The sequence below is a fragment of the Pseudogymnoascus verrucosus genome (genome assembly GCF_001662655.1).
Source record: "Pseudogymnoascus verrucosus strain UAMH 10579 unplaced genomic scaffold scaffold_22, whole genome shotgun sequence".
Taxonomy (NCBI): domain Eukaryota; kingdom Fungi; phylum Ascomycota; class Leotiomycetes; order Thelebolales; family Thelebolaceae; genus Pseudogymnoascus; species Pseudogymnoascus verrucosus.
The window spans coordinates 404,804-431,615 of record NW_017263673.1 but is presented as its reverse complement, the minus strand read 5'-3'; the positions used below and the strand labels follow the sequence as shown (position 1 = coordinate 431,615).

Here is a 26,812-nt window from a genome sequence, read left to right as displayed (position 1 = left end):
AGACTATGTGATGAGGGGAAGACAATTGGAATCTTCGCAACTTTTTAGTATCTACCACAAAACTAGAAACCAATTGAAACTATTCAGAGTCCTCTTCCTTAGACATGTCTATCACAATCTGACAAGTGCACGTACTGTGATTAGCCCTACCACACTTGCTATAGCGGCGTACACGCGTTTCTTCCCTTAGCCTTCCAACTACTAGTTGAAGGAATTGTGAAATTCTAAACACCCACCGAGTCCTGACTAAAGTTACCATAAATTTACCATAAGGTTATCAACAAACGTTATGTAAAGGCTATAAATAAGTTCGAACAATACACCTCTCCCTGTGAAACCAGTCCCTTATAACCTTTTGAGGTGATTATACAACAGTTATATATTCGTGCCTGCTATTCCCCGCAACAAACCATGCTGGGTCGACACTGGCTATACCTATCCGCTCAAAGTGCAGTGTTTGCTTAACTCGGCGTAAAACCAAAACATTATATGGGCAGTCGCTACCATTCATTACAAGCAAACACTCCACCTCCTGGATCTCATTCTCCAAAGGGGGTTGATCTGCAAAGTCAAGTTGGAAATTTGCCACCACCTTCGAATCAGCTTCAAGGCGCATCGTCATATCCCCCTTGGCCGTTATCCGGCGCATTGTTACGCTTTTGATATTACCAGTCAGCTGCATCTGCCCATCTTTAAGAGTACCGTTAGGGTCCATTCCGAGAGGTGTGAGCTTAAACGTGACATCTCCCAAAGCGCTTACGGATTCATCATCGCCGCCTCTCCCTTTAAACGTGATCCGTCCATTCACCGACATCCAACTCCACGACGGGCCCACGTAACCGGTGATCTTTCGGCGCGATAAAATGCCGGGCGTGACGGCGCACCATAGGAGACCATGGGCAATTCCGCCGCTGAAGATGCCGGCGTAGTACTGTTTACCCTGCCGCTTAGAGAAGAAGGTTGCTAGACCCGACAATGCTGGGAACCTGTCGGATTCGAAAGTAAGACGGCGCATGGAATACATGAATGCTATGTCGAGCCAGTATCCGTTGAAGTCTTCGTTTTCCATACTCTCAGCGTTTTTGACATATTCGGGACTGTAGACTTCACCACGCTGTGGTTCGCTCGTCATACTTGTAGATAATTTACACATCTTTAGATCTATTAGTCTCATACCAGTATAATTTAGGTGCATAGGTTCTTGGGGGGACTCAGCCCGTGTTTGAGACACTACCCTGGACGAGCATTGTGTTACATATGGGACACTTACCCAGGACACTTTATCCCCGTAATAACTGATGGATCTTCGAGCTAGCTGCTCCTCTTGCAGCACCCATCCTCTCGTATGCAACTCCCAGTTCCCGATATGGAAATACTTATCTGGCTGCATAAACCACGATCCAGCAAGCTCTCCGTTTCGTTTTCGATACGGTATCTCGACTGTCGGCGAATCTGTAGTGCTAGCGGGTCTAGAAAGGAAGCCTCCACTATATTGCTTAGAGGGAGACCTCGACCTTTCGGGAGCCGCCCTAATAGTGACACTGCTGTTATTGTAAACTTGGCCCATTACTGCAGACTCGCACTCCCAGTCGCCCGTATCGTCCTGTATTATACACAGTGAATCTATCCACAGATACTGGATACCGAGTTTCCGTGTGACCTTCACAGCGTCTTGGAAATTGAGTGGCATGGCATTAATGTTGATACCCGCCTTTCGCTGGTCTAGAAGCGGTTTCGTTGTTTTGAAATGTTCTATCGGGTTTGTAGACCATCGATGACTTAGTGCTGCATATTGACCTCTCATGCCTCTCGAGTCAATGAGTCGAATTTGCAAATCACCAGTTGTGCCTACATCCAAGACCCGAGTTGGGAATTCAGCGACTTCAGTTCCCGTAAGATTACCAGGTAATCTGCAAGTATGCGGGTGCTTTTCTATACATTCCTTGAACCAAGTGGATACCATCGCAAAGCCTTCATCGCTGTCCGGGTTCAAGGGGAAACGTCCTGCAACCTCTCTAGATACGGCAGCTTCACTTCCGTCTTTTGCCAGTGCAACAAGAGATCCATAACACTCGCCGCATCGGACCGCGATTGAGTACAGTTGTGATGGTCCTCCTGGGCTGATCAATATATGTCTGTAACTACCAAGTTGGATAGGCAAATCTTCTTGCAAGGTTCCCGGATTAATACGGTACTTCCCCCTGTCTACTATTGTTGTGTGGATTAGAGAGCATAATGGACAAGTGAGACTAGATTGTCGTAGGGCTGTGAATGTTAAGTGATGTGTCACGAATTCTTTAAGCTCGTCGCGGGAGAAAGGTTCTTTGATGTGAGGGATGGTCCATGGCGAGAGCTTCTGGCAGAGGGCGCAGAGAGCCATTGAATTGCTAATAATGCCTGCGAGTAACTAAATGAGTTGTAGTCTGCTTGCAATGTAACCTCGAGGACTTTGAAGTCGCTGGTGAGTGAGGACCTGTCAGAGTGAAGATGCGCTTGTTAGTGACCTTTGAGATGTTGCCGTAATGCGTTAGCCTTATGTATCACCGCGAAAACGGCCCGTCACTAGACCTTGACATTCGGCTGGCCGCTGCAAATAAGTGGCTCCGATAAGTGCTTCGCAGGCACCTCCAGAGTTATTGTGGCACACCCAGACGGCAACGGCGACGACAATGGCTGACGACCTCTATATCGCTACAGACGAGAGCGCGTGTAACGCCTACGGGCGTTACGGTTAGTAATTCTTTCAGCCATATTGCTGTAAAGCACAATGTTTAGCTAGGTTTTTATACAGAACGATGCTATGTTGTAGACAGTAGACTGCGAAATCTGGACATGGCATCAGGGTGCCTTTTATACCATATTCACACTCACCCTCGCTCACCCTCGCTCACCCCCCCCCCCTCTTTTTCTCTCGCACCTAGGTCCCTAATTATCCATAGCCACCTAAGTCGCAGTACATCGTGTTCCGTCCTTCCCCTCGTGATTCCGTCCCAGTCCACGCATTCTGCCATATCTGGAATCTTTCAGTATTCCCTGAACATCTTGTATGGTGTACATTCTATAAACATTGATCCCCCCCCCTTTCTCTTCCTCTTTTGGTGGCGGGCTTGGGGATTCGGGCCTAGCAGGTTGTATATCCTCCTTAGTATCCTCCTGGTCGTCGAGCGCTGCATCCTTGTTTCCATCCTGCTCACGATCCTCCTTCTCAAATTCGGTGATGCTGGCGATTTTTACAATATACGTCAGATCTTAGTAAACACAAAGGGGGTTCAATGGCGGGTGCCCATTGTGGTATCGACTGCTTCGATGGGTCTTGTAAGTCGTTAATATGCAAATAGATGAAGATATACTCATCAGCTCAGAATACCCCAAACCACCGCCATACCATCCCATAAAGCTACATCTGTATAGTAACACTACTATTCCTACCATTAGCAGCGCTTTACTGATTTGAGCCAATTGACAATATCGCCATTTCCCATCACTCACTCCAGCTGACCCGCGCTGCTAGAGGCTAAAGGTATCACGACGCTCCTCGGGAAACAGGCAAAGCTTGGATATGTGGTGTTGCTGCTGCCAAGGTTCTCTAACTGTCGGCCCCTTTTCTCAGCTTCGCCCAGCCTTCTCACCGCAGTCTTCTCGTCGTCGCTATCTCCCCACCGGTATCAAACTCCCTCCCTAGATCCCGATATCGAGACACACCACGACGTACGATGTTGCATCAATAGAACAAAATAGCCTGCACATTTCCACTTCGACCAGCTGTTGTGTGAATTAGGTTGAAGGATACGGAATATGGGAAATAGGGTGTATTTATGCCTCCTGGAGTGAGAGGGCCAAGGGATGGGCGTGTGGATTTGGTAGGAAAAGGTGATATTACATGACATCTCAAAGACTGCCACTATAGAGGAGCTCGTAAATATCATAACATAAACTAGTGAGATATACATGGCTTCCGACGAATATGTAAGTTTCTTCCCGGAATCTAAACACGTATAAAATCTGAGCTGTTACAACAGTCATCTTGAACCCTCACGACCTTCTAACTCGTCGTCTATTCCACCCATGCATTCTTCTGTCACTTCGAAGCCCCTCCTCACACACATCAAACATAGACTCTCAGCCTATAACCTTGTTTCTCTGTTCATTCGCCGCCACCGCCGAAGATGGTTGTTGCTGTCACTATATTCTCACTGTTAATATCTCCCTGTCGTTACTTCTCACCACTGGCTCTTTTCTGTCACCTCAGTGAGGCTCGGGGGTCGCGAGAGACATACCAGCAACGTTCGATTGGCGTCAGTGTTGATGACGATGCGGCCCTCCAAAATGAGTACTCGATTAATTCCTCTAGAACTCGGATTTATCCAGTCTTCTCCTTGCAGAAAGGAGCATCGGTCGACGGTAGCATCTATAAATAGGATTTTGATATGAAATTTCTATTGTAGCAAGGACTATGCCATACACATTTTGACCACCACTATCCCAGAAGTACACACCACCATATCGAACAGAAATGGAAGTTAAATACAAGTACAGCACCCCCCATGCAATGCAACATACACATCACTCCTATAATACAATCTACCCCACCACACTCACCAACCTATCGCGGTGATGGCACCCTTTACTCCCCTCTCTCCGCCTCCTTCTGGGCCTTCCTCCACTCCCTATACTGCCTCTCCTTGGCAGCCTCCTCCGCCCTCCTCTTCTTCTCATACTCCTTCGCCTTCGCCAACTGGGCCTTCGTCCTCTTCCCCGGCGCCTCCTGCTGCCCCGCCATCTCCCTGGCGGTCTTCACGCCCTCCCTAGCCGACTTCTTCGCGCCCTCAACGGTATCGTTGAGCGCGGCGAAGATGCCTCTCGTCGTCGGCGCCTCCTGGCGCTGCTTCATCAGCTGCGCCGTTATGATGTCGGCGCGGTAGGGGCTCGCGTTCTTGAGATCCACTTCCTTGATTGGAGGGGGCATCTGCTGCATTCCGAGGAAAGAACGGACTGCGGGCCGCCTGAATAGGGTGACTTGCGCCGCGGACCAGAGACCCGTGACGAAGAAGGAGAGTTGCACGGCGGCTGGGAGCCAGAAGGTGAAGGCGAACGAGAGGACGGGGAAGCCGTAGGCGAGGAGCTTCATGGTGTTGGCGGACATGGTTGATGTTCCTGCCTCACCTCCTTGCTATGGGGCTGTCAGTACATATTCATCGGCATCAGGTATCATGGAGAAGGAAGAACGCACCCTAAGCACCACATGCAACACACCCGCCGCGGCAAGAGGAAGAATGAATAATGGATCCGGTATCGCCAAATTCTGGAACCACAGGATGCCTCCCGTCTCCATGCCAGGAACCGGCAACTTGGCCATCGCGCGCAGCAGCACAAACGTCCCGTAACCGGTGAACATCTGCACCATCGGCAGCATCGACTTCCACATCTTAACTCCCGCACGCTTATGGATAACCGAGATCTCCTGTCGCACAGCCATCATCGCCGCTTGGTCGTTGTTGCGCTGGTGGTTGAGCATCTTCTCATGCAGCGGCTTCGTCTGCGGTGCGGTGCGCGCCATGCGCGCTCCGTTGTCGGCGGCATCGATGTATAACTTCAAGAAGGCGATACGGATGAAGACGGCGGTTAAGGCGACGGACGCCCACCACGGCGTGCCGCAGTAGACATGTGTGTGCTCGAGCAACCACTCAACACAGGTGGTGGGTCCGTAACCGTAGTCCAGCCCGAGCGACTTGAGGTAACCAATGTGTTCCGGGGCGTCTTTGGCGCTGGTGATGATATCGATTGCGTCGTCGAGGGAGGTGCTGGTATACGCACTAGTCGTTCCGGCCACAGCCTCGGTGGTGGGAGCTCCGGGTGTGGTTGCTGCGGTAGTCGCGGCCGCCTTGGAGGAGTTGAAGCGCCGCGATGGGAGCTGCGTCAGGATCGAGCTCGATTGCACGAATCGCGGTCTCGCAGCTGCTGTCTTGGACGACAATGTGCCGAATGGCGCGGCGGAGAGCCGCGCATTGCGGGTGGTCGATGAGGAAAACTGTGTCGTTCGGGTGAGCTCGGTGAGTTGGCTGGGGGTGGGGGAGGGGCTTACGGATCTAATGGAGATTTCTTCCAGTCGCCGGCGACCTATGCCAATGGTCCGGCTGGACCATTGTATCCCTCTGCTCGGTATCATGGCTGGTTGTCGTCGTAGGTGCGCGGACAAGTGCGCTGTACCGTCGCCCAGAAATATTTTGAGGTCCCAGGTTCCTGGGAGCTAGTGCATAACTCTGTCCGTGCATAAAATGTCACGAGACCCCTTGGCAGTTCGCGTTTATGAACCCCTCTACTTGTATAACATTTACATAGACACATTTAGATGGTAGAAAGTTCACTTAAATTGTTCAATGGTCTTTACTTTTGTTAGGCTTTCAATCTCTCGGGTATCAATCATATATTATCTGCTTTCCACCACTCAAATCCATCCAGATCATTCAAAATGGAAAAGGTATTCATTCGCTCGGTCCACTAACTCCACGATCCGGACCTCTCCTCGCGGGACTATCTAGACTCTCAAACTCCTTCCTAGCCTGCATAGCATTCTCCAGCGCTGCATTAAATCGCTCCTCTCCTGGAGGCAGCACAACAGCCAGATATGTATTTGTAGAGAACTTGACCACAAACATACAGAAGCGACTCAGCTTCAATTCCAACAGCACAAACTGCTCCGCCGACTTCGGTGTCCCCGTATATCGGGACGTCGATTGCTTGAAGTTCTTAATGATGTTAGAGAGCCGCTCGAAGCGGTCGGTAGTTGGGTTCGATGATCCGATTGAGGAGCACCAGTGGGAAACTACGAGGAAGGACGAGCGCTCGAAGAGAAGCACTTCTTCGGCCTCGATCAGTGTGCCGAGGGTTGCGAGATGCCGCTCGATTGAGGAGAGGTTGGGCACCAAATCGTGTATAATCTCAGCCCATGCTTTATACAGCGATTGATCCCAGATTGAGGTCGCGAATGGGACAGGATCAAAGACATCGGACTTCGTCCTGATGGCCGCGATCCGGTCGTTATATGATGCCTCGCGCTGGGCGGGCGCGACAAGGTCCATTTTGTGAATGAGAATGTAGACGGAGGAGGTAGGTGAGAATTGTGACAGGGCGGAGATGATGGAACGGTAGGTTAGGAGGTCTCGATCGAAGTCGCGAGATTCGATGTCAAAGACATATATAAGAACGCCGACGTTTGAAAAGACATGCGAACGCTGTTGAGATAGGTAGTTCTCCATGAACGCATCTTGTCTATTTCATGTTAATATTTCCACTCATCAAACGCAAAGGACTTGAATTACCCTCCGCAATCCCACAGATTCAAAGTCAAGTTCCCCAGAAACTTGACATGGCTCAAATCGACATCAATCGTCGCCCCCAACCGCCTCGTATCCCTTGCAACGTAGTTACTGAAGATGATACTCCTCATAGAACTCTTCCCCGACCCACTCTTCCCCATCAACAGCACTTTCTTCTTCTTCTGCTTCCGAATCTCCGGCGCCGCGCCCGCATCCGCTACTGGTTGCGCCGAGGCCTCCATATTCCCTTATGTGTTTGAGTCGAGGACAACGAATTGATAGCAGTCTCTCGGAAACTCGGCCTCGCGCCAAGGTTACCTATTGACACCAGTGAGATCCCGAAAGTTTGTCCAAGGTGTCTCAGCGGTAGCAGATGCGAAAGTCGGGAATCTGCGCGAAGCCAGCCACTTGTAATACTGCACTTCGCTGGAAATAAACGTCCGGTCCGTTGCCAGCTATCTATCCGCGCAATAACGCCTCTCGGTTCCGTCTTCTCGGGCGTTAGGGTCTGGGTAATAAGTCAGGTCGTCGTCTCGACGTCTGGTTGGTGGCGGGGAGACTGCGGTTGAAAGTCGGGAACCGATCTGCGCGACCTGTGTAGCACAGCGGGACTGGAAAGGGTGCTTGCCGGGGACGTGGTGCGACGGGGTATGCGGACGGGTGCGTTGTGGGTGGAGGAAGCGTTGGTGATGGTTTCAATGGCAGTTTGGATGTTGGATGTGGTTGTGATGCTGTTGGATGGTGTAGCTTCGGTCGATTGAGGTTGACACCGAGCGGGGCCAGGTTTGGCGCGATCTGCGATCTGAAAGTCACCACCACCTTGATGTAGGATAATAACAGCTGTTCTTCACAACAATATATTTCTATTTGTGTTATCTTGTAGCCGAATCATTGGTTATTGAAGTAGTATTCTTGATTCCAGATATCTTTAGTTTACAACTATACTAAATGGTCTCAGGCAGACATGTACGCCAACAGCCGCCTGTCTTGTGGCTGGCAGGGCTTATCGGCATTATCGAGAGTCGCGATTTGATTTGGTGTCGTTAAAGGCGGTGGAAACAGCTATGGGCGGTGTAGAATTGTAAAGCCGGCAGAATAACGTCTCTACCATGTTTCCACCTGGTATATTGTGACAAAGACTAGGTGATTACAACTGGTAGCTGCTAGCAATAGCATATTACTAGCCACCAGCAATAACATAGCCTATTATTTCCATATATAGGACTAGGAAGTCTTGGGGAAGCTGCGATGAAGCTTGCTTGATAATCGTTCCTTCCGTATATAACTTCTAGAAGTCTTGAGGAAGCTGCGATGAAGCTTGCTAGTAATCGTTCCTTCCTTATATAGAAGGTGAAATTCATTAGGAAGTTACGATCGATGTTCTGCTTGGTAATCGTTCCTTCCATATGCAGCATTTGCAAGATATGAGGAAGCTGCGACTGAGCCTTTGCTTGGTAATCGTTCCTTCCACATATAGGGAGGATTCAAAGCTCCAAGGGAAAAAATCTAGGAATAATTACTGCCGACGCTTGTCAAGAGTACTGTGGACTAGAGAGAGACCACCGTATTAAGTTTCAAACCTCCTATTAAAATCATTTTATATTTTATTTATTATGTTCAAAATAAAATATCAATTACCAAAATATATTGTCAGCTATACTGCAACACATATTCAGCCAAGTTTGCATGCTTGAATCGCATATTAATATCTATCATCTATTTCCCACAACCCACTCACTCCGGCCTATCAGCCAAATCCTCCGCAAACCCCTTCTCATCCAACGTCCTCGCATCCTCATCCGGCATCACCGGCGGCGTCTGCGTCGTCGCACCCACCCCCTCACTCAACGCCCCCCAAGCCGGCTTATTCCTCTTCGGCTCCGCAGCACCGCTCTTAAAATGGTATCCCCTCGCCCTCGGCTTATGGCCCGTGGCTTCGGGGAGCTCAGTCTCATAAGTCCGCTCAAACACCTCCTTATCCGCCTCGAATGTACCAGCGGCGATGGACTTCCTGACAGCCGCAAAGAAGGTAGAGGTGGAGTGGTGGTTGTGCAGCGCGAGGAGCGTCCAGGCTAGCATCTCTTTTGCGCAGAGGAGGTGCTGGATGTAAGCGCGGTGGTGGGATGTGCAGGCGTAGCACGTGCAGGTGGGGATGAGTGGGGTGACGGCGGTTGAGTAGGTTGGGGAGAAAAGGTCAATGGCGAGTGGTAGGAGCGATGTTCCCTCCACAGAGGGGTTTGAGGAGTCCGGGACTGCTGGGCGGGGAAACTCGTAGGTCAGAGCGAGACCGGAGTCTGTTGCAAACGTGAGGTAGGGGATGGTGAAGACGTCCATTCCGAGTGAGACCTGGCGGAGGATCTCATGTGGAGAGGAGGGCTCGTCGAGGGAGAGGCGGACGAGGCGGTTGAGAGAGGGGGTTTGCGGGATGTCGGGGAGGAGGGAGGAGGAGTAGAATGCTAGGCCGGAAAGGGAGGGGGCGAGGTCTTCGGAAATATGCTCGATATACTCAAATTGAGACTGATAGTCTCTTGTCAAGATTGGTGCAAAGACTGCTGTTGCTGGTGCGCCCGGTGCCTCGGGGGACTTTGATAATTCGGAGAGGAATTTATCAACCCACATCGTCGTCCTTTCGGACATTTTAGAGGCTCGCTTCTTGCCAGGCATTGGCCCGTATGGCAAATCACCTAGAGCGATGGTGATGTCCGGCTTGATGTAATTTGCATACTCTGCGTACCGCTGCGTGCTGAGAGACTGGAAACCAGTGGAGGTAAAGATTGACAGGCCGCTGTCTGGGTTGCCCTGGGGTGAGCTGACGGCGGGTGAGCGGCGTGGCGACATAACGGTGATGAGGGAAGGCGGCAAAGCAGTGAAGCTATGGAGCGGCGTGCTATTCCGAGCTGGCATCTTCATGATTGGAGGCACGCCCCCTCTCGTTGCCTTTTCGACATCTACATCTTGATCAGCCCCTGTATGGACACGTGACACCTGCCTTATTTTGGACAGGACGATTTGTACTTACAGTCTTCAATCGCGGTATAGACGCCGGCGAACTCTGTCTGCTCCCCTACTACATCGGGGCTGATATGGGGGACGACACCACGTGAAGTGATGGCGAGGAAGTTCGGCGTATCGAGAGTCCTCCGGCCCTTCACCGAGATACGGCCAAGTCTCGCACGACGGGGATCCGAGGGCGCAGCATCAATGCTGGTTTCATCATGAAGCGTGAAAAACGGCTGATCCAATGCTCCGACCGCCATTTTGACCCTCTGTGACGACGTTGAAGAATTCGTGTAAGCTTTTAGTCCCTTGCTTCGGAAGCCAGTAATGATCTTCGGCCCGCAGGTTAGTACTGAGACTGTGTCACGAAGGCCCGAGTTGTTGTTGCACAGCCTTGCATACGCAGTACAGATCTTCATGAACGGGACGTTTGATACTTGAATATACTTGGTTATACTCTGATAGCGACGTCAGATGTTGTTTACAATACTCCGCAAAGTACAGTACCCCATATAACCCCGATATAAAATCGTATTATTGCGACGTTCCTGGTTATTTTCAGTATTGGGCGAGAGCTCCAAAATATTCTGTGGGTTGCGATGACGCTAAAAATGCGGTGGTTGATAGTCGTTGGTGTTCCTTTGGTGGCCCTGAGTTTACCCGTGTCGTTCCTGATAGGCCTACGTCACAGGCGCCAATCCCGCCAATGCGCTCAAGACGGAATCCCCTCCTTCCACTCTTCTGTAGCCGTCAGTAGCCTTACAATGTAATACGCTACTGTGACTACTATGAAGATTTGTGTGGGCTATGAAACCTATCCTATCCTATCCCATCCTATCCCATACTATCCACGTTCCCCATTGGGGAAACGGCCTCGTGTTTCCGATCCTCCCGCATGGCATCCCTGACTAGAACACTCTAAGTACTCCACCTGGACGCAAGCAACTCAACGACTGCACCCAGTATTACTGTACATCAGCTAATCGACCACCGACGTACAAAGGTAGAGGATGCCTAACCTTCCATGGAGTCGAGGTTCAGCTACCGAAGCATCGTATAGTCGTGGTGAGTAGCTATTTAACAAGCCAAGGTGATTGTAACTTACGCAGTTTCCAGTACCGAACGACATGGCGATGGCTGATAGACTCAGCGACGAAGAAGCCGCGCATCCGGCGTCGGGTGCGGGGATAAGAACATCGACTGAATCTCTAGAACGGCCTCGTCCACATACAGATACAACGGCGTCCAGCTCAGACTTGTCTGCTCCGCGATTCATACAGGAAGATGGGACATACCGCAAGTATCCGTGGATTCCGACCAGAGTTCAACGGTACTCCAAGGCTGTGGCAAGATGGGCAAAAGGACCCCAGCCTCCGCGGCGACAGCATATCAAGCCATTGTTCCCGAAAATCCAGGAGGCCCCCATCCGGTTCCTAGACACCTATGTGCCTAAGAAGAAAGCGAGGCTGACTCTTCTGCTCTTCTTCTATCTCTGCTGGGGTCTCACATTTGGATTGATGCTACGATACTCGACCCTGGCGGCCGACATAGGGTCCTATGGCCAGCCTGTGTCTATCGACTGCGGCGCTACGTTCTGGAGCTCTGGTAACTCATGTGGCCTCCAAGGATCTAACTGCCGTCCCTTTGAGGGGACGAGTCTCGCCTTCCGTTGCCCCGCCTCCTGCGCGGGTTACAAAGTGCTCAATCCTCGCGCTGTTGGCACGCAAGAAATAAATTACGCCTCTCTGGTCATCGGCGGACCCCCAGAAGATACCTCAAAGGACCCGAGGGCAACTTACCGTGGCGACTCGTTCCTCTGCCAAGCTGCCATCCACGCCGGTGTAATCACCGACAGCGAAGGCGGCTGCGGAGTTGTCAGTAAGAATGGCGCAGCGAGCTCCTTTACCAGCTCCCAAAGCAACGGTATCAAGAGCATAGGCTTTGACTCGCACTTCCCGCTCTCCTTCGTCTTCCAGCCCGATGTTACCTGCTCGGCGAAAGACATGAGATGGCCCATCCTTGCCGTATCCGTCATTTTCACCTCGATACTGAGCCTCTTCGTCACCTCTCCCTCGGTTTTCTTCTTTACCGCCTTCACTACTATCTTCATCCACGTGGGCCTCGTCTCCGACCCCCCTACGCATAGAGGCATGCTCGACCTGCTCCAAATCCTCGTCTCTAGGTTTCTCCCAGCTATGTTTGTCGCATTCGTGTTCTACACCTTCGCCATCTGCCGCACCCTCCGCGGCCTCACCGCGCAAGTCGAAAAAACCATCCTCTGGCTCGGCGGCTGCTGGGTCGGCTCCCTCACAAACTACACCTTCGACTTCATCCCCATCCAGCGCCTGACCCCCCACGACCTCGAGCAGCAGCCCGGCGCGAAAGCAGCCCTCGCCTTCATCGCGATCATCCTCATCGCCATAGTCGTACAACAAATCTGGTACTTCCGCCTCGAAGGCCGCTTGCTTCGCTACCTCAGTTTCTACGCCGTCATCCTCGTCGGCATCATCGTCTGCATCTGCATCCCCGGCCTAAACCTGCGCATCCACCACTACATCCTCGCCATCCTCCTCATCCCCGGAACAAGCATGCAAACTCGGCCCAGTCTCCTCTACCAAGGCATCCTCCTCGGGCTCTTCATCAACGGCATCGCACGCTGGGGCTTCGACTCGCTCCTCCAAACCGACGCCGCCCTCCTCGACGACGCGCAACACAACTCCAAACTCCCCAACCTTCTCCCCCCCGCCATCCAACTCTCCACCGCCGCCACAACCAGCAACTCCAACATCACGTTCACCTGGCCCGACCTCGAGACCTCCTTCGACGGCGTCAGCATCCTCGTCAACGACGTCGAGCGCTTCCGCGGCTTCGTCGACGACGAGCCCCGCAACGGTCGGGGCTTCATGTGGGAGCGCCAGCCGGGTCTGGACGTGAATGAGTATTTCCGCTTCGCGTTCATGCAGGGGACTGCGACGTTGGATTATACGAAGGCGGGCACGTGGACAAAGGACGGAAAGTGGGTCGAGATGGCCCCGGGTCCGAGTCGGCGGGTGAAGAGGGAGGAGAAGGGCGGGGGATTACTGGGGGAGCCGTGGTGAGGATGCCGGGTCCCGTTGGGGTTTGTTCGGGGAGAGAGCGTGGGGGACGTGGGGGTAAGGCGATGGTGCTGCAGCGTGATGGGATGGTTGGAAAGCTTGTCGGAAAGTGGAAGGTGGTTGGAGTTTGGATTGATACGACGTTACGACATTGGCTCCTCTGATGCCGACATGTGGGATACCCTGAGAGTTTGACTGGGTAGATTGGAGTTTTGGGATTTGGGATTCGGGATTTTCATGTCAGATATTTGGCAAAAGCACATATGGGAGGAGTACACACAATTGCTCCAGACAGACAGAGCCGATATCTGGATCTCGTGGCGGGACTGCATATCTTGGAATGCAGATCTTGGATGGCATGTCTTGGAAGGGATACCTTGGATGGAATATAGGATTGGGGTATATAGGACTACATACTACATTACGTAGATTCATACACTATCGTCAATACATACGAAGCTATTGAAGCTATCTGTCCCCACCCACACACACACCTCACCATAACCTACCATCCCCAAGCCAGCCTGAACGCCTCCTCCCCCTCCTCACCACGCCACCACCACTCACCACTCACCACACCCAAACCGAAAAAGCAAATCCCCATCGCGCGCCCGGACCCCTCACGCCTACAGTACCGAGACACGACCTACCTTGCAGATCACACCGCCGCCGCCCCCCGCCGCCTCCTCCAACGCCACACACACCAACAACTCGCCACCACCGCTCCAGAGCACCCCTTGGCGCACGCCGGCGCGGACGTGCCCTAACCGGCCGAGACCTCTGCACGCAAGCTAGCCGCCACGGGAGCGGTCCGATTGGCAGTCTCTGGTGTCTCGTGGTGCTGTGCGTGGGCTGGGCGAAGTGCGTGCGTGCGGTGGTGGTGGAGGTGGGATGCAAGGAGGAGCGAGGGCGCGAGCGCTGGTGCTGACTGAGGCGGGAGTAGATACAGTAGTTTTAATTGGGTTTTGAGAACGAACTGGTTCGTTAAGGGGATTGGGGCACGGTTGGGTGGGAGGGCGCGGCAATGGGGAGGGCGGGTTCCGAAGGATGAAGGTAGCGCACTATTGGCTGTGGCGGATGGCGGCAATCTGGGGATTTGTCGGTGTTAGTCAAGGGTGGCAGTTGTTGGTGGAAAGGGCTTGGCTGCTTTCTGTAGGGGTCATTGCGGAGTTTGTGCTGGGCGGTGGGTTTGTGGCGGGGTGTGGTGGGAGGACGGGACAGGTGCTCGGTCTCTGCTCCACCTGTAGAGTGAGTTCGTTCGGTTTGAGATAAGGCATGGTTCACGCTGTGGTGTGTCCGTGCTCTCTTTGCATCCTGTCTAAAGGACAGCCCGATGAGGAATCTTTAAGAGGTATTTCGGATGGGCCGACTATGGGAGATGGTACTACCCGTGCCGATGATGGGACGGGTCGGGCGTTGGGGATTCGGAAAAATGAGAGTTGATTGATAAGCCGGTGTACGCAGATACTTACTGTACTTCATGCGTCTCTAGTTCAATCCTTCAGTTGGCGAGACCATTGTTGTTGTTGTTGTTGGGCGTTGAAGTCGTCACCACTGTAATACTGCTTAAGCATTCCAGCCTTCGTGCAACTCTGCTATAGAGTTTGAACTGGCCACGTTTCTTAGGGTATCATTGTGCCAGGTTCTACCACATGGAATGTTGCATTTCCGTCACTGACAACGTGGGATTTATGCGCTGGTGGGTGTATTCGTGATTGTGATGAGCTCCCAAAGTCGCACACCAAGATCATGGCCTGGTCTGTCAGCACATGCTGTTTCTTCTGACCGGATGGTGGTACTGTGATCAACCTGCTAGATGCACGTTAGCAGCACCAAAACCAGGGATTCAATTATCCAAAGACGACCTTGCGTACAAGCATGTTTGCGCGGTGTGCATGCATACCGCTCTCTGCTCGCATGCAGTACGTATGTCCCCGTTCTTACGACAGGCCTGTAGCTGTGTCAGAATTTTGCAGTGCCCTGCAGCAGCAGTCCCCTCACTGCAGCATCCATGTCGTTGCCAGTCCTGTGGCTGCGGTACCTGCATCGCGGCCTGCGCACAATCTAATAGGCCCATAACAACGCTACTCGAGTTCGTACTTTGTGATGTCTAGGATCCGACCGACTCTCCCCACAACCATTCGAGAGAAGAATCGCATAGAAGAATCGGACTCGGTGCTGTGGCTGCTGAATATTGTGGGGTATGAAATTATCCGACAGCTGGCGTCTCCCTTTCATCTCCCTCGATCCTCGTTCTAGAGCCCAAGGAAGGGACGGCAGGGACAGGCCGTAGCGTAGCTCGACAGGGGACAGCTGGACCCAGACAGCTGCGGGCTGTGTAAATCGCCGGGGCCGAGCAAGCTTGGGTCTAGAGTATCGTAACTGCTGTAGTGGATGGTAGCCAAGGAAAAACTAAGTGGTTAGTGGCATGACGGTTGGGCAATAAACACGGACGCTGGGATGGCTCACATGCAATGCGAGCGTTGGAGTGGTTGTGCGCCGCGTACTTGGAAGTCTGGGTGACGGGTTTCCATTCTCGATAGTGTGTTGATTCCCTCAGGATTGGGACTGGGAGTAATGATCCTCCCATGTCGTCGTAAAGGGTACTCTGTCCTAGAGCACTACTGTATGCACAGTGCACGCTATCACTGTGCTTGCTGTGGTTGTGCTCCACACAGTATAGAACCTGGCTATTCTGCAGATCCCTGAAGGGAAATATATTCCCTGGGTATGAGAGAGCGCCCGGAGAAGAAAACCTCTCATCTCTGAGCCTGGCCCTGGTAGTGGAAGGATCTTTCCGTTGTTTCCCCGTTGGGTATCTACCATGGTAGGCCCACGGATATTCTTTTGGACTGCTTCGGAGTCCGACTTCAGAGAAATGCCGCCCTTGTTCCTCCTCCCTCCTCTAGGGTGTCTCTAGCTGCAAATCCTGGGCGTATTTCTTGACTCCGTAATTCGTAAACCAGCCATAACTGTGGATAATGAACTGTGTGGGCCGACCTGCGGGAAGACTTGCAATTGCGGAGCGTAGTAGACAGTAGACTGCGATCTATTCATGGGTTACAGGCTGATAGATTAATCGAGGGTGAGCATACCTGCTAGAAGAGGAAATTTCGCCCCAGGGTCAGCTTGTTACTTGTCTGGTGGAACGATTAAACGGCATATTTTTTCTGTTTGGTTGGTGTTGACCATCACATCGCAGCTTCCTCAATGTGCTGTGAAAATATATTTCTCGTTGATCGTCACTCTTTTCTCCGCTCTCTCTCCTGTCTCTGGTCTCTTCGCTCCTATCCCCCCACATCGCTCTTTCTCTTACCGTGACGATTATATCCACTGCGCGCCTTACCGTCGTTGATTGTTTGGTTACATGGCTCGATCCACCGAAGCTACTGCTGTTTGGACGGAGCTCTTTGTTCTGGCCACTCCTGGTTCTCGTACCTCCTCGCTCTGAGAAACGCTTACAACAACCAAAACACCCCGCCCCCCGCCGTCCTCCTCCTCCATCTCCTACCCATTTTTATTTTCCCCCCCCGACACAAAAAACAACAATACCTCGGACATATTTCGAGAGTTATCTGGTGTATATTTCTGCTTGGACGAGGCTTACCTTTCGACATTTATTTATTCGGAAGCTGTATATTGTTTGCCTTCTTTACTTGCGGCCTTTCCAGCACCTTCTCTTCCCAGTCACCAATCCAATTGCGATTGTGATTTCACTTGCATCAATCGCCACTCTAACAATAAATACACTCCACCAACCAATACGACATTTGTTTCTCGAGCACGCCAACAAAACAACAACTGACAGCAATCGAAGCGCATTAATCTTTCTATAGATCAGATCGATCTGTTCATTTTCGCATTGTATATTTCAGCACTCAACTTGTGTATTTTCAGCACATTTTACGTGTTCGTTGTTCCAATCCAGAGACCAGGAGTACTCGTCCACTGGGAGGTTCGGATCAGACCCCACCAAAACCCCTTATCACCGCAACCAGCCAACACCCGATAAGATGGGTCTCTTCAGCAAGAGCTCGTCCAACAGGGCATCATCAAAGCCATCTATAAGTGAACGCTCAGCTTCACTCGCCTCCTCAAATTCCTCACTTCAATCTCCGACTTTGGGATTTGGAAAACGCTCGTCACCACCAACTAGCTCTGGACCATTCTCTCCAACAACAACCGCCCCGTCGCATCGTCCTCAGATCAAAATGCCTAAAGCTCCAGATCCACTCGTCGACCCGGCGGCGTACCTGCGCAGCATCGGATCGGTCAGGGCACGATGCTCAGTATTACTAGAGAAGGCACTGGATAACGATTTAAACCATTTCGATGTCGACATGTCCAAGTTCGACGATTCGGTGGCCTTTGTTGTTTCGATCATCAAGGTACCCTTCCTCTGACCCCGCACTTCACGCTCTACAGGATCGCAACTAACCACCATACAGCGCGACTTTGCACCGGATTATTCTACGATTCCCCCTCATGGACGCTGGCAACATTTCAATGTGGGCGGGAAAGATCGGGTTACACATCTTTTACAGTCATGGCCCAGCTCTGTCGACACCTCTGAGCGGACCCGCCGCCTTCTCGACCTCTTCTTAGTTTCCGTGCTTCTCGACGCCGGAGCCGGCACCGCATGGTCTTACAAGTCGAAGGAGAATGGCAAGGTATACAGAAGGAGCGAGGGCCTCGCTGTCGCGAGCTTGGAAATGTTCAAGACGGGCATGTTCTCCAGTGACCCAGACCAGCCATTCCGAGTCGACTCCGACGGACTGAGACGTCTCACTGTTGAGACCATGGGCAAGGGCCTCCAGGTCACCGCACAGAACCCGATTACTGGCCTTGATGGCCGCGCAAACCTCCTAATCCGCCTTTCCAAAGCACTGGAAAACCGCCAGTACTTCGGTGACGATTTACGACCAGGAAACATCATTGGTAAATGCCACCCACTATATGGCGCAACTTCCCGTAGCCACAGTACACTAAAGCAGAACTATTACTAACTCCTCCCAGATTACCTGATTTCCCACCCAACCACCCAAATCTCCTCCGTCCCCATCGTCCCCCTCCCAACCCTGTGGCACGTGCTCATGGACGGGCTCGGACCCATCTGGCCCGCCTCCCGCACCGTAGTCGACGGAGTCAGCCTCGGCGACGCCTGGCCCCTCTCCTCCATGCCGCGCGACTCGAATAGCGCCGAGTGGGAGACCATCGTACCGTTCCACAAGCTGACGCAGTGGCTCTGCTACTCCCTCATGCAGCCCATGTCCGTGCTGATGCACATCCACTTCGCCGGCGCGGAACTCATGACCGGGCTCCCCGAGTACCGCAATGGGGGGCTTTTCGTTGACACCGGTGTGTTGACTCTTAAGCCGGAGCAGATGAAGAGGGGACTGGAGAGGTTCTCCGCGGAGGCGGATCGGAATGGGCAGAAGTGTATGGAGGTTGTGCCGATGTTTGAGGCGAGTGATGATGTGGTTGTGGAGTGGCGCGCGGTCACGGTGGGATTCTTGGATTTGCTGCTCGCGAAGGTGAATACCGAGCTGGGCTTGAGTGGGGAGGAGGCCCTGTCTCTGCCGCAGATGCTAGAGGCGGGTAGCTGGAAGGTATGTCTTTCCCTGTTTACCCCAACTGATTCCCCAATGCACATGAAACTAACAGTCATAACAGGGTGGTCGCGAAATCGCAGAGGTCACAAGACCGAATACCAAGGAGCCGCCGATCATGATTATTAGTGACGGGACGGTCTTCTAAGCACCCCCTGCCTTGCCTTATGGGCTGGATTTGATTATGACCCGAGTTTGTGGTCAACCTTTTACACCTTTTTGCATTTTTTGTTAAGATGTTTCTACGACTGAACGATACCCTCGACGGCGAGTACGGCGGGGCGAAATACGATGCGATTATGATAACTATGATACTAGAGGAAGTGGCGGGATGGGGGGTTGGTGGGGGGGATAGAGAAGGGGATTTTCTTCATGTGGAGAGGGTTGGGGATTGTGGATTTGGCACTATTACTTTCTTGTTAGCCCGCGATGGGCCTGGATTTTTGGGATGGTGGGGGATTATGGGGAGATTGGGGGGTTTGCATCTGCATTTGCGGTAACAGCATGGGATGCGAGGGGGGTTAGATACTGCTGCTGGGCTTGAGGCTGGTGGTGGGGTGCTGGTTTCTCGTTAGATAGCGCTGAGTTGGGGAGAGAGACGCTAGATGAGAGAATCGATGTGTGTACCAAGACGAAGCTGTTTGTGAAGTGAGATACGCAGTTGTGAAGATATCGATATCTTAATGCCCACCGGAAGCTAGCCTACTTGGGTACCCCTTTGTGAAGGCCGCCCAATTCAAAGATAAGCAGTCTATTGTCAAATGCGAAAGGCAAACCCCCAAATATATATATACAAAATGCGCTGGCAGAGGCAAGAGTTCCCAAACTACTTGACGCAGGGATCATCCAGAGGTGCGAATGTCCGTGGGCTGCAAGGTGTAGATTCATGGAAAAGGCGTCTGGAACCACTCGCTGCATTGGGCCTATCCATGATCAACGGTGTTTGGAGTAGATGGATGGCGAGAACGCGGGTGACGAGAAAAGGGGCAGTGGTAAGAAGACGGGTCAGCGACGAGAAGATGGCGGTGACGAGAAAATAGACGGTGACGAGAAGATAACAGTAACGAGAAAAAGGGGCAGTTATGAGGAACAGGGGAGGAGAGGCTGTAGTTCCGAGCGGTGTTTTGGATAGTCACAGAAGTAGAGGTTGGTGGGCATAGGGAGGCTATGGCTAGTTTGAATGGCAATGTGCGGCTCAACGAGATGGATTGTAGCTGTCTGTAGTTTATCAATGCATATTATTGCTATGATGCAGTGGAAGCGCTGAAAGCACATAGAGTCAGTCTGTCAATGGGAACAATCAGAGTCTCTGGAATATGCATTTCTGAAGAAGGAAAGTCTTGCATTTCGGCATAACACCCTTGTGGTGGTTCCCATTCCTCGCTGCCTTTCCAGGGCGCCATCCTTTGCGAATTCGTATTATAAACATACAGCCCCAACCCCCGAACTCTCCGCTGTCAAATACGCGATTGATATCATACACCGACCACGCCGGGCCTCCCCTTTGCTCTCCCCCAAACTCCGCAAATGCAAGCACTAAACGCCCCTCATCCCATCCCCATCCCCACCTCCCCCTCCCTACCCAAGCAACCTCCTCCCCCTCACCTTCAACCCAAACCTATCCGCCCCCGTCGAATGCTGCCCGCGATCCAAGCCCATCAACCCCACCAGCCCCCCCGCCCTCTCAGCCTTATACCTCCTCAGCGCCTCACGCAAGTGCTCCGGCGTCAACGGCCCGCGCCTTTCCTCCGCCTTATTCGCTTCCCATAGCTGGACGTCCTTGCTGGTATCTACGGGTGCGGCGCCGCGCGCGTCAGGGTCGTCGATCTGGGATTCGGATGAGGCGAAGAGCCATTGTGTTTGGATCTTGCGGGCGCGCTCGATGAGTTCGCCGGCGAAGACTTTGGTGACGGATTTTACGGCCATGACGACGTTACTCGGGACGGATTGGGAGAGCGTTTGGTTGACGAGCTGCAAATAGGAACAAGTCAGTCAACCAAACCACTAAGATGGGGATAAAACAGCCAAAACTCACCCGTCGCACCACAGCATCAGCAAGCTTACTAGACCTCCACCTCTCATACCTAGCATACTGATCCGGATCCAGCGCCCCAACAAGCAACGCGCGATAATACTTCTCCTTCTCCTTCTCCTCATTCGTGCGCGCCACAAGCGCCACATCCAGCGTCGCAACCTCCTCATCATCCTCCTCGGGACTCACCCCCCTCGTCCCCTCCCTCTGCCTCCCCCCTCCCGAAACCATCGACATCGCCGTACTCCCCCCTCCCACAAGACTCCCCTCATCCCCGCCCGCACCCTTCCCTTTCCTACCCCGTTTCTTGGGGGGCTTCGACACGACGCTCCCGGAGACCATGCTTGTTGCGTCTAAGGAGGGAGAGCGCGCGTCGGCGGAGTAGGCGCGCCCATCGGGGTTGAGGCCGTCGGGGGGGAAGGAGGTTTGGCGGAGGGGGTGCGCGGAGTGCGTGCTTGTTGTGGAGGGTTTGCGGCGTTTGGCGGAGGAGTGGGGGTCGGTTGTGCGGCGTTTGGAGGGGAGGGGGGTGTGAGAGGGATAGGGGGGGGAGACGGAGGTGCCGCCATATTGGGGGGCGTATGGAGGTGAGGTCGCCATTGTGAGGTGAGGTTGTTGTGGTGGTGATGATGGTGAGGGTGGATGGGTGAATGGCTGTTACCTCGACGGGCACGACGCCTCGCGCGTTCGGTGAATTGTATCCAGGGTTGACTTCGACGCCGCTGATGATAGAGAGGCAGGCGCAAGTTGTGACGCGATCTGTACGTGTTGAGAAGTGGCCGATGAGTCGAATAGTCGTCACTGAGATGCGCGCCGTGGATGCGTGGATGAGATGGATGAACTGGGAGGAAAGATGTTTGTTGAAATGGGTCCAATCAAAGGAGTCAAAGGACGAGGCTGAGAAGGTACAGTTAAGTAGTAGTAGTAGTAGCAAGTGATAGCTCGGAAAGTTTGACAGTGGTACAGTGCAGTACATGTAAGACAAGGCTACCCAAGCAAGCGCATAGAAGTCGTGGTACCTTACTCGTTAAAGCAGTTAAAGCAGTGATTTACTGGTTTAACCAGCGTTAAACCAGTAAATCACTCGTAAACCCCACGCTTCGAAGATTATTGCCCCGAAGATTATCGGAGAGGCAAATCCGACTACTGCGACTACTGCGGTTACTGCACCAATTGCACTGTAACTGACTTTTTAGTAGTATATTTAGCATATTTAGTAGTTTTAGAACTGGCTTGTATGGCTTCTATGGCTTCTATGGGTGCAGCATAGTAAAAAGTGGATGTGGACCCCCGGAATATGAGTCCGACGTTAGCCTTGCCAAAATGTCCCGCGGGGTCGTCATATACATAAATTTCCACTCCGGCCTCGCCCTCCATTCCTCCCTCTTCATTCTCTCTTTTATTCTCCCTCCTCCCTCCCTCACCCATCTCTTACCATGCCTTCTCAAGCAAGCATGGTTAAACAGACTGCCAACTCTGAAAGACGGTTCGTGCCAAATTCTGCGCCCGTCACTCCCGCAGAAATCTCGCCCGTACCAACTCCCAATGGGGTGCCCGAAGGCAAATTGAAGAACGATGAGTCCAGCAAGAGACGCCGCCGTCGCAAGGCCAGGAAGCGCCGCAACAGCATTGGCAAAGCCCCAAGAGACCCCAGAGATGCAGTATCGCCACCTGAGGAGCTCGAATCCGAGACCAGATCTCCAAGTCCGGGCATTGATTTCGTGGGATTGAGCAAGCCCAGTAAGTTACGCCACCGTGTATATTTCAGCCCAGTGGATTGTCACTGACGCTGTCACCCAGGTATTGGAACGGTGGCACGCTTGGAGGAATCACCAGAGAAGGCATTGGAGCGCCAGGCAAAGATTGCGGGTGCCGTCCGTACTATTCTCGAGTGCATCGGTGAGGACCCGAATCGCGAGGGCCTGCTCGGGACGCCGGATCGATATGCGAAGGCCATGCTGTTCTTCACGAAGGGGTACCAGGAGAACATCAAGACGATTGTCAATGATGCGGTTTTCAACGAGGGGCACAACGAGTTTGTCATTGTGAAGGACATTGAAGTCTTCTCTCTCTGCGAGCACCACCTGGTGCCTTTCACAGGCAAGGTTTGTTGTCCAACCAAGTTCCATGAGTCACAACAGAAAGCTAACCAATTAATCAGATGCACATTGGTTATATTCCCGACAGGGACGTTATTGGCATTTCGAAGCTCCCCCGTATCGCCGACATGTTCTCCCGCAGGCTACAAGTCCAAGAGCGCCTGACCAAGGACGTCGCGCACGCAATTATGGACATCCTGAAGCCACAAGGAGTAGCAGTAGTGATGGAGAGCAGCCATTTATGCATGGTTATGAGAGGCGTCGAGAAGACCTCCGCAACCACAATCACCAGCTGCGTCCTCGGCTGCGTCGAGAAGCGCGAGAAGACGAGGAACGAGTTCTTCAGCCTCCTCGGCCTGAACAGGCGGTAATATGTTCTTCACATGTATTTGAGAGGCCCATTTAGATTCGGAGGGCGGGGCGGGGCGGGGACATTTTATTTTTTGGTATCAGCAAGGTTGGAATTGGTGGATGTCTGAAAAAATTTGGGCTATTATTACTTTTGCGGGCGTTTTAGGATTACGAGTGTTTTGCGGTCTTCAACACCTAGCACAGGAGCGGCGTTTTTCTTGGTCTTAACGCCATACATTGCGTTTGTCTTCGACACAAAAATGTGTATTTACATGGAAGGCATATATGTGGATATAAGTCGGCAGTATAGACGGCGGCTTTTTGTCACAAATTTTCACAATGCAATTGTTTGTTGCACACATCATCGAATGGTGCGGCTATGTGTTTACTCATCTCATCAATGTTCACGTTTCCACTTCCCAACCTTTCTAAGCTCCGGGTGAAGACGTTGCTTGACAGCCAGGCTAACAGAACTAACAGACTGAAGGACGTCCTTGGTCACCTCTTCCACCGACTTTCCCGCGTCATATATGACCATATCCTCCGCCTCCTCCTCTTCTGAGTCATTCAGCGCATGGAAGAGTTTCCGAACCTTCTCCTGCATCTCTCTCTTCTCATATTTCTCGTCCCCGTAACCCCCTCTCTCTTCAGCGACTTCTGGCTCCAAGTCCAGGAATATGACTAGGTCGGGTCTCGGGAGGCCCACTTCTGGCTCCCGAGCCCATGGTAGTGACAGCTCTGGATTGGATTTTGCTGCACTGTATACGACTCCAGAGTAGTAATAACGGTCGCAGATGACGGTATATCCATCTGCTATGTCCTTCTCAATCTGCTTCCTGTGATTGTGTTAGAATCTACCAGAACCATAAGCTTTGACCCATGGGAAGCGGACATACGCAAGCTCCCATCTGTTTGCTGAGAAAAGGAGGTGGATAACGTGATCTTCCAGATCAGATTTACTTTGTAGATAATTATTTATCATTTCCCCAATAACAGTAGTTCTATCTATAAGCAATTGTCAGTGGGAGTTCAGAAATGGCCGAACGGCAGGCTAAAGGGGGAATGAATTTACCAGGAAACCGCCTCAGCTTGACTTTATAACCTCCTCCCACGAGCGCCTCCTCAATCTTCTTCGTCTGCGTCGTCTTCCCCGACCGATCCAACCCCTCCACCACAATAAACGCTCCGCGCCCCTTGGCGTCTATAGTTTCCATGGTTTGGGTTTATACGTGAGTTTGGCAATTATGTATCCGCATATTCATTGCTCGCGGCTGGACCGTTCGCGTAAAGTGCCGCTCGCCGTTCGGGAGGGCGACGCGATTGCCACTAGTGCGCTGCGCTGCCCGTTGCGATCTCAGCCTTGTCGGCCGAGCTTCAACTCATCCTCCAAGCGATTGATTGTGGTCATAATACGATCTTACAACGGTTTTTACGAGGAAATGCGCACCTAGGGAGGTTCTTTGATATTGCGATAGGATCGCAGCCAGGTTTCTACTTTGTGGAAGCATCGCAGGGTCACCATCACTTCACCACCACTGGAGTATTTCTAACTTGCGCCAACGACTTGTCGCATGCCATTACATCAACGATCACATTCAACAAGAACAAGGATCGAGAGGTCTTTATCCCTGAATAGACGCTGAAAGATCCTCTCGAGAGGCTTGGCTACGAAGCCAGCCGCCCCTACATCTCGCGACCATGGCGGACCAAAAGCTCGTGTGGAACGCCGACAACGTTCGCGATGTCGCAGAGTCCGTCGGGATATCACAACTGGGTGAAGAGGCCGTGAGGGCGCTATCGCAGGAAGTTGAATACCGCGTGGGCCAGGTTATTGTGGAGGCGACGCGATTCATGCAGCAGGGGAAACGGACTGTGCTGGGGACGCAGGATATATCACAGGCCTTGAAGGTGTTGGATGTTGAGCCTCTGTATGGCTATGAATCTACTCGACCCCTCAGGTTTGGTGAAGCTTCGCTGGGACCGGGACAACCTCTTTTCTATATTGAGGATGAGGAGGTGGATTTTGAGAAACTCATTAATGCGCCTTTGCCCAAGGTGCCAAGGGACATTTCATTCACTGGTATGTCTTTCATTCTGTTATTTATACATCGATCTAACAATAGACAGCACACTGGCTCGCCGTGGAAGGAGTCCAACCCTCAATACCCCAAAATCCGACGACCGCTGAAGCAAGGACACAAGAGCTGGTCCCCAAGGGCGCAAACGCCAACCCTACCCTGACCGCTCTCACCGGCAACGACAATGTCGGCTTCAAGCCCCAAGTCAAGCACATCCTCTCCAAAGAGCTAATGCTCTACTTCGAGAAGATCCGCACTGCAATCCTCGACACCGACCCCGATGACGACGTCGTCCGCCTCCGTGTCGCCGCTCTCGCCAGCGTCGAAAACGACGAGTCCCTCCAGCAACTCGTGCCGTACTTCGTGCAGTTCATCGCTGAGAAGGTGACACATAACACGAAGAACATCTTCGTCCTGCAGACAATGATGGAGCTTGCCTCTGCGCTCACAAGGAATGAACGCCTCTTCATCGACCCTTACACCACGACCCTCTGCTCCTCTGTACTTACATGCCTCGTCGGTCGTGGTCTCACAAACGCCACTCCTGTAGAAGTCAAGGACCACTACAAGCTTCGCGAGTTCTCTGCATCTCTCCTCGGACACATCGCGAAGAAATACGCCAAGTCTAGCCAGCAGCTCAAGCCGCGCCTGGCACGCACTGTCCTCAAGTACTTCCTCAACCCCAAGAAGCCGCTCGACCAGCACTACGGCGCCATCAGCGGCTTGGTCGCAGTGGGTGGTCCGGAGTCGGTGCGCATGCTTATCATTCCCAATCTGAAAGCGTACAACTCGGTGTTGGCCAAGGGACAGACCGAGAGTCCCCTCGATGCGGAGATGGTCGTCGCTGCTCTTATGAAGGCAATTAGGACTCTGGAGGAGGACGCAGCGGTTCTGGCGAATGGGAATGGAAACGGTATTGAGGAGTTGTCGGCGCAGGTGGAGGAGCTTGTGGGGCCTATTATTGGTGGGCAGATCAGTAAGCTCGGTGATCATAAGCTTGAGAAGGCGATTCTGGAGTGTCGGTCATGAGTGGGCAATGGAAACGTTAGGGGAAGGCGAAGGAGCATGTTATGGCGTGCGGAGTTTGGGGGGGTTGGTGCAAAAAGCACTTTGATACACACAGGAATAGGGATAGGGGGATGAAAGTCGGCCTGAAATTATATGCTAGTCTCTTCCGTAATACACCCAAAATATTCACGTTTACGTCCCAGATGATGCACCGTCAGCCACATTGCCTC

At 52.5% G+C, this 26,812-nt stretch overlaps 10 protein-coding genes across 10 annotated transcripts; 4 read left to right on the top strand and 6 right to left on the bottom strand.

Annotated features, from left to right (window-relative positions):
* Positions 1–91: 91 nt before the first annotated feature.
* Positions 92–2,483, bottom strand: VE01_05421 (uncharacterized protein). Its single transcript, XM_018274885.2, has 2 exons — positions 1,271–2,483; positions 92–1,153 (listed from the first exon to the last, which is right to left on the bottom strand). The coding sequence occupies exons 1-2, from the start codon at positions 2,378–2,380 to the stop codon at positions 365–367; spliced, it is 1,899 nt and encodes a 632-aa protein (XP_018130268.1). The 5' UTR covers positions 2,381–2,483; the 3' UTR covers positions 92–364.
* Positions 2,484–4,417: 1,934 nt separating this feature from the next.
* Positions 4,418–6,200, bottom strand: OXA1 (Flags: Precursor). The gene is made up of 3 exons (XM_018274884.2): positions 6,083–6,200; positions 5,231–6,028; positions 4,418–5,170 (listed from the first exon to the last, which is right to left on the bottom strand). The coding sequence occupies exons 1-3, from the start codon at positions 6,164–6,166 to the stop codon at positions 4,625–4,627; spliced, it is 1,428 nt and encodes a 475-aa protein (XP_018130351.1). The 5' UTR covers positions 6,167–6,200; the 3' UTR covers positions 4,418–4,624.
* A 182-nt stretch (positions 6,201–6,382) lies between these two features.
* GTR1 (GTP-binding protein gtr1) lies at positions 6,383–8,238 on the bottom strand. The gene is made up of 2 exons (XM_018274883.2): positions 7,320–8,238; positions 6,383–7,269 (listed from the first exon to the last, which is right to left on the bottom strand). The coding sequence occupies exons 1-2, from the start codon at positions 7,556–7,558 to the stop codon at positions 6,483–6,485; spliced, it is 1,026 nt and encodes a 341-aa protein (XP_018130267.1). The 5' UTR covers positions 7,559–8,238; the 3' UTR covers positions 6,383–6,482.
* Positions 8,239–8,896: 658 nt separating this feature from the next.
* VE01_05418 (uncharacterized protein) lies at positions 8,897–10,899 on the bottom strand. The gene is made up of 2 exons (XM_018274882.2): positions 10,336–10,899; positions 8,897–10,264 (listed from the first exon to the last, which is right to left on the bottom strand). The coding sequence occupies exons 1-2, from the start codon at positions 10,730–10,732 to the stop codon at positions 9,051–9,053; spliced, it is 1,611 nt and encodes a 536-aa protein (XP_018130260.2). The 5' UTR covers positions 10,733–10,899; the 3' UTR covers positions 8,897–9,050.
* Positions 10,900–11,038: 139 nt separating this feature from the next.
* Positions 11,039–14,159, top strand: VE01_05417 (uncharacterized protein). Its single transcript, XM_018274881.2, has 2 exons — positions 11,039–11,378; positions 11,430–14,159. Exons 1-2 carry the CDS (start codon positions 11,324–11,326, stop codon positions 13,409–13,411), a joined length of 2,037 nt encoding a protein of 678 aa, XP_018130263.2. The 5' UTR covers positions 11,039–11,323; the 3' UTR covers positions 13,412–14,159.
* A 2,377-nt stretch (positions 14,160–16,536) lies between these two features.
* VE01_05416 (uncharacterized protein) lies at positions 16,537–19,349 on the top strand. Its single transcript, XM_018274880.2, has 4 exons — positions 16,537–17,796; positions 17,857–18,346; positions 18,425–19,017; positions 19,082–19,349. Exons 1-4 carry the CDS (start codon positions 17,422–17,424, stop codon positions 19,163–19,165), a joined length of 1,542 nt encoding a protein of 513 aa, XP_018130258.2. The 5' UTR covers positions 16,537–17,421; the 3' UTR covers positions 19,166–19,349.
* Positions 19,350–20,595: 1,246 nt separating this feature from the next.
* On the bottom strand, positions 20,596–22,242 carry VE01_05415 (uncharacterized protein; the record flags this gene model as incomplete). Its single annotated transcript, XM_018274879.2, has 2 exons — positions 21,053–22,242; positions 20,596–20,988 (listed from the first exon to the last, which is right to left on the bottom strand). The coding sequence occupies exons 1-2, from the start codon at positions 21,644–21,646 to the stop codon at positions 20,596–20,598; spliced, it is 987 nt and encodes a 328-aa protein (XP_018130261.1). The 5' UTR covers positions 21,647–22,242.
* A 32-nt stretch (positions 22,243–22,274) lies between these two features.
* GCH1 (GTP cyclohydrolase 1) lies at positions 22,275–23,572 on the top strand. The gene is made up of 3 exons (XM_018274878.2): positions 22,275–22,786; positions 22,847–23,151; positions 23,208–23,572. Exons 1-3 carry the CDS (start codon positions 22,483–22,485, stop codon positions 23,514–23,516), a joined length of 918 nt encoding a protein of 305 aa, XP_018130262.1. The 5' UTR covers positions 22,275–22,482; the 3' UTR covers positions 23,517–23,572.
* Positions 23,573–23,821: 249 nt separating this feature from the next.
* Positions 23,822–24,766, bottom strand: CDC8 (Thymidylate kinase). The gene is made up of 3 exons (XM_018274877.2): positions 24,569–24,766; positions 24,393–24,501; positions 23,822–24,332 (listed from the first exon to the last, which is right to left on the bottom strand). The coding sequence occupies exons 1-3, from the start codon at positions 24,708–24,710 to the stop codon at positions 23,894–23,896; spliced, it is 690 nt and encodes a 229-aa protein (XP_018130266.1). The 5' UTR covers positions 24,711–24,766; the 3' UTR covers positions 23,822–23,893.
* A 108-nt stretch (positions 24,767–24,874) lies between these two features.
* Positions 24,875–26,778, top strand: VE01_05412 (uncharacterized protein). The gene is made up of 2 exons (XM_018274876.2): positions 24,875–25,576; positions 25,624–26,778. The coding sequence occupies exons 1-2, from the start codon at positions 25,195–25,197 to the stop codon at positions 26,601–26,603; spliced, it is 1,362 nt and encodes a 453-aa protein (XP_018130259.1). The 5' UTR covers positions 24,875–25,194; the 3' UTR covers positions 26,604–26,778.
* Positions 26,779–26,812: the final 34 nt, after the last annotated feature.

Bases quoted from the DNA above. Each gene is read 5' to 3' on its own strand.
- VE01_05418 (XM_018274882.2), bottom strand. From the start codon at position 10,732: ATGAAGATCTGTACTGCGTATGCAAGGCTGTGCAACAACAACTCGGGC. The intron at 10,265-10,335 runs GTAAGTACAAAT...ATCAAGATGTAG, and splicing joins CTATACCGCGATTGAAGACT to ATGTCGAAAAGGCAACGAGA.
- CDC8 (XM_018274877.2), bottom strand. From the start codon at position 24,710: ATGGAAACTATAGACGCCAAGGGGCGCGGAGCGTTTATTGTGGTGGAG. The intron at 24,502-24,568 runs GTAAATTCATTC...AATTGCTTATAG, and splicing joins CAAGCTGAGGCGGTTTCCTG to ATAGAACTACTGTTATTGGG. The intron at 24,333-24,392 runs GTATGTCCGCTT...ACACAATCACAG, and splicing joins GCAAACAGATGGGAGCTTGC to GAAGCAGATTGAGAAGGACA.
- VE01_05417 (XM_018274881.2), top strand. From the start codon at position 11,324: ATGCCTAACCTTCCATGGAGTCGAGGTTCAGCTACCGAAGCATCGTAT. The intron at 11,379-11,429 runs GTGAGTAGCTAT...CGCAGTTTCCAG, and splicing joins CGAAGCATCGTATAGTCGTG to TACCGAACGACATGGCGATG.
- GTR1 (XM_018274883.2), bottom strand. From the start codon at position 7,558: ATGGAGGCCTCGGCGCAACCAGTAGCGGATGCGGGCGCGGCGCCGGAG. The intron at 7,270-7,319 runs GTAATTCAAGTC...AACATGAAATAG, and splicing joins AATCTGTGGGATTGCGGAGG to ACAAGATGCGTTCATGGAGA.
- OXA1 (XM_018274884.2), bottom strand. From the start codon at position 6,166: ATGATACCGAGCAGAGGGATACAATGGTCCAGCCGGACCATTGGCATA. The intron at 6,029-6,082 runs GTAAGCCCCTCC...CGAACGACACAG, and splicing joins AAGAAATCTCCATTAGATCC to TTTTCCTCATCGACCACCCG. The intron at 5,171-5,230 runs GTGCGTTCTTCC...ACAGCCCCATAG, and splicing joins TGTTGCATGTGGTGCTTAGG to CAAGGAGGTGAGGCAGGAAC.
- VE01_05421 (XM_018274885.2), bottom strand. From the start codon at position 2,380: ATGGCTCTCTGCGCCCTCTGCCAGAAGCTCTCGCCATGGACCATCCCT. The intron at 1,154-1,270 runs GTAAGTGTCCCA...ATAGATCTAAAG, and splicing joins ACGGGGATAAAGTGTCCTGG to ATGTGTAAATTATCTACAAG.
- VE01_05416 (XM_018274880.2), top strand. From the start codon at position 17,422: ATGGGTCTCTTCAGCAAGAGCTCGTCCAACAGGGCATCATCAAAGCCA. The intron at 18,347-18,424 runs GTAAATGCCACC...AACTCCTCCCAG, and splicing joins ACGACCAGGAAACATCATTG to ATTACCTGATTTCCCACCCA. The intron at 19,018-19,081 runs GTATGTCTTTCC...CAGTCATAACAG, and splicing joins TAGAGGCGGGTAGCTGGAAG to GGTGGTCGCGAAATCGCAGA.
- GCH1 (XM_018274878.2), top strand. From the start codon at position 22,483: ATGCCTTCTCAAGCAAGCATGGTTAAACAGACTGCCAACTCTGAAAGA. The intron at 22,787-22,846 runs GTAAGTTACGCC...GCTGTCACCCAG, and splicing joins CGTGGGATTGAGCAAGCCCA to GTATTGGAACGGTGGCACGC. The intron at 23,152-23,207 runs GTTTGTTGTCCA...CCAATTAATCAG, and splicing joins TGGTGCCTTTCACAGGCAAG to ATGCACATTGGTTATATTCC.
- VE01_05412 (XM_018274876.2), top strand. From the start codon at position 25,195: ATGGCGGACCAAAAGCTCGTGTGGAACGCCGACAACGTTCGCGATGTC. The intron at 25,577-25,623 runs GTATGTCTTTCA...AACAATAGACAG, and splicing joins AAGGGACATTTCATTCACTG to CACACTGGCTCGCCGTGGAA.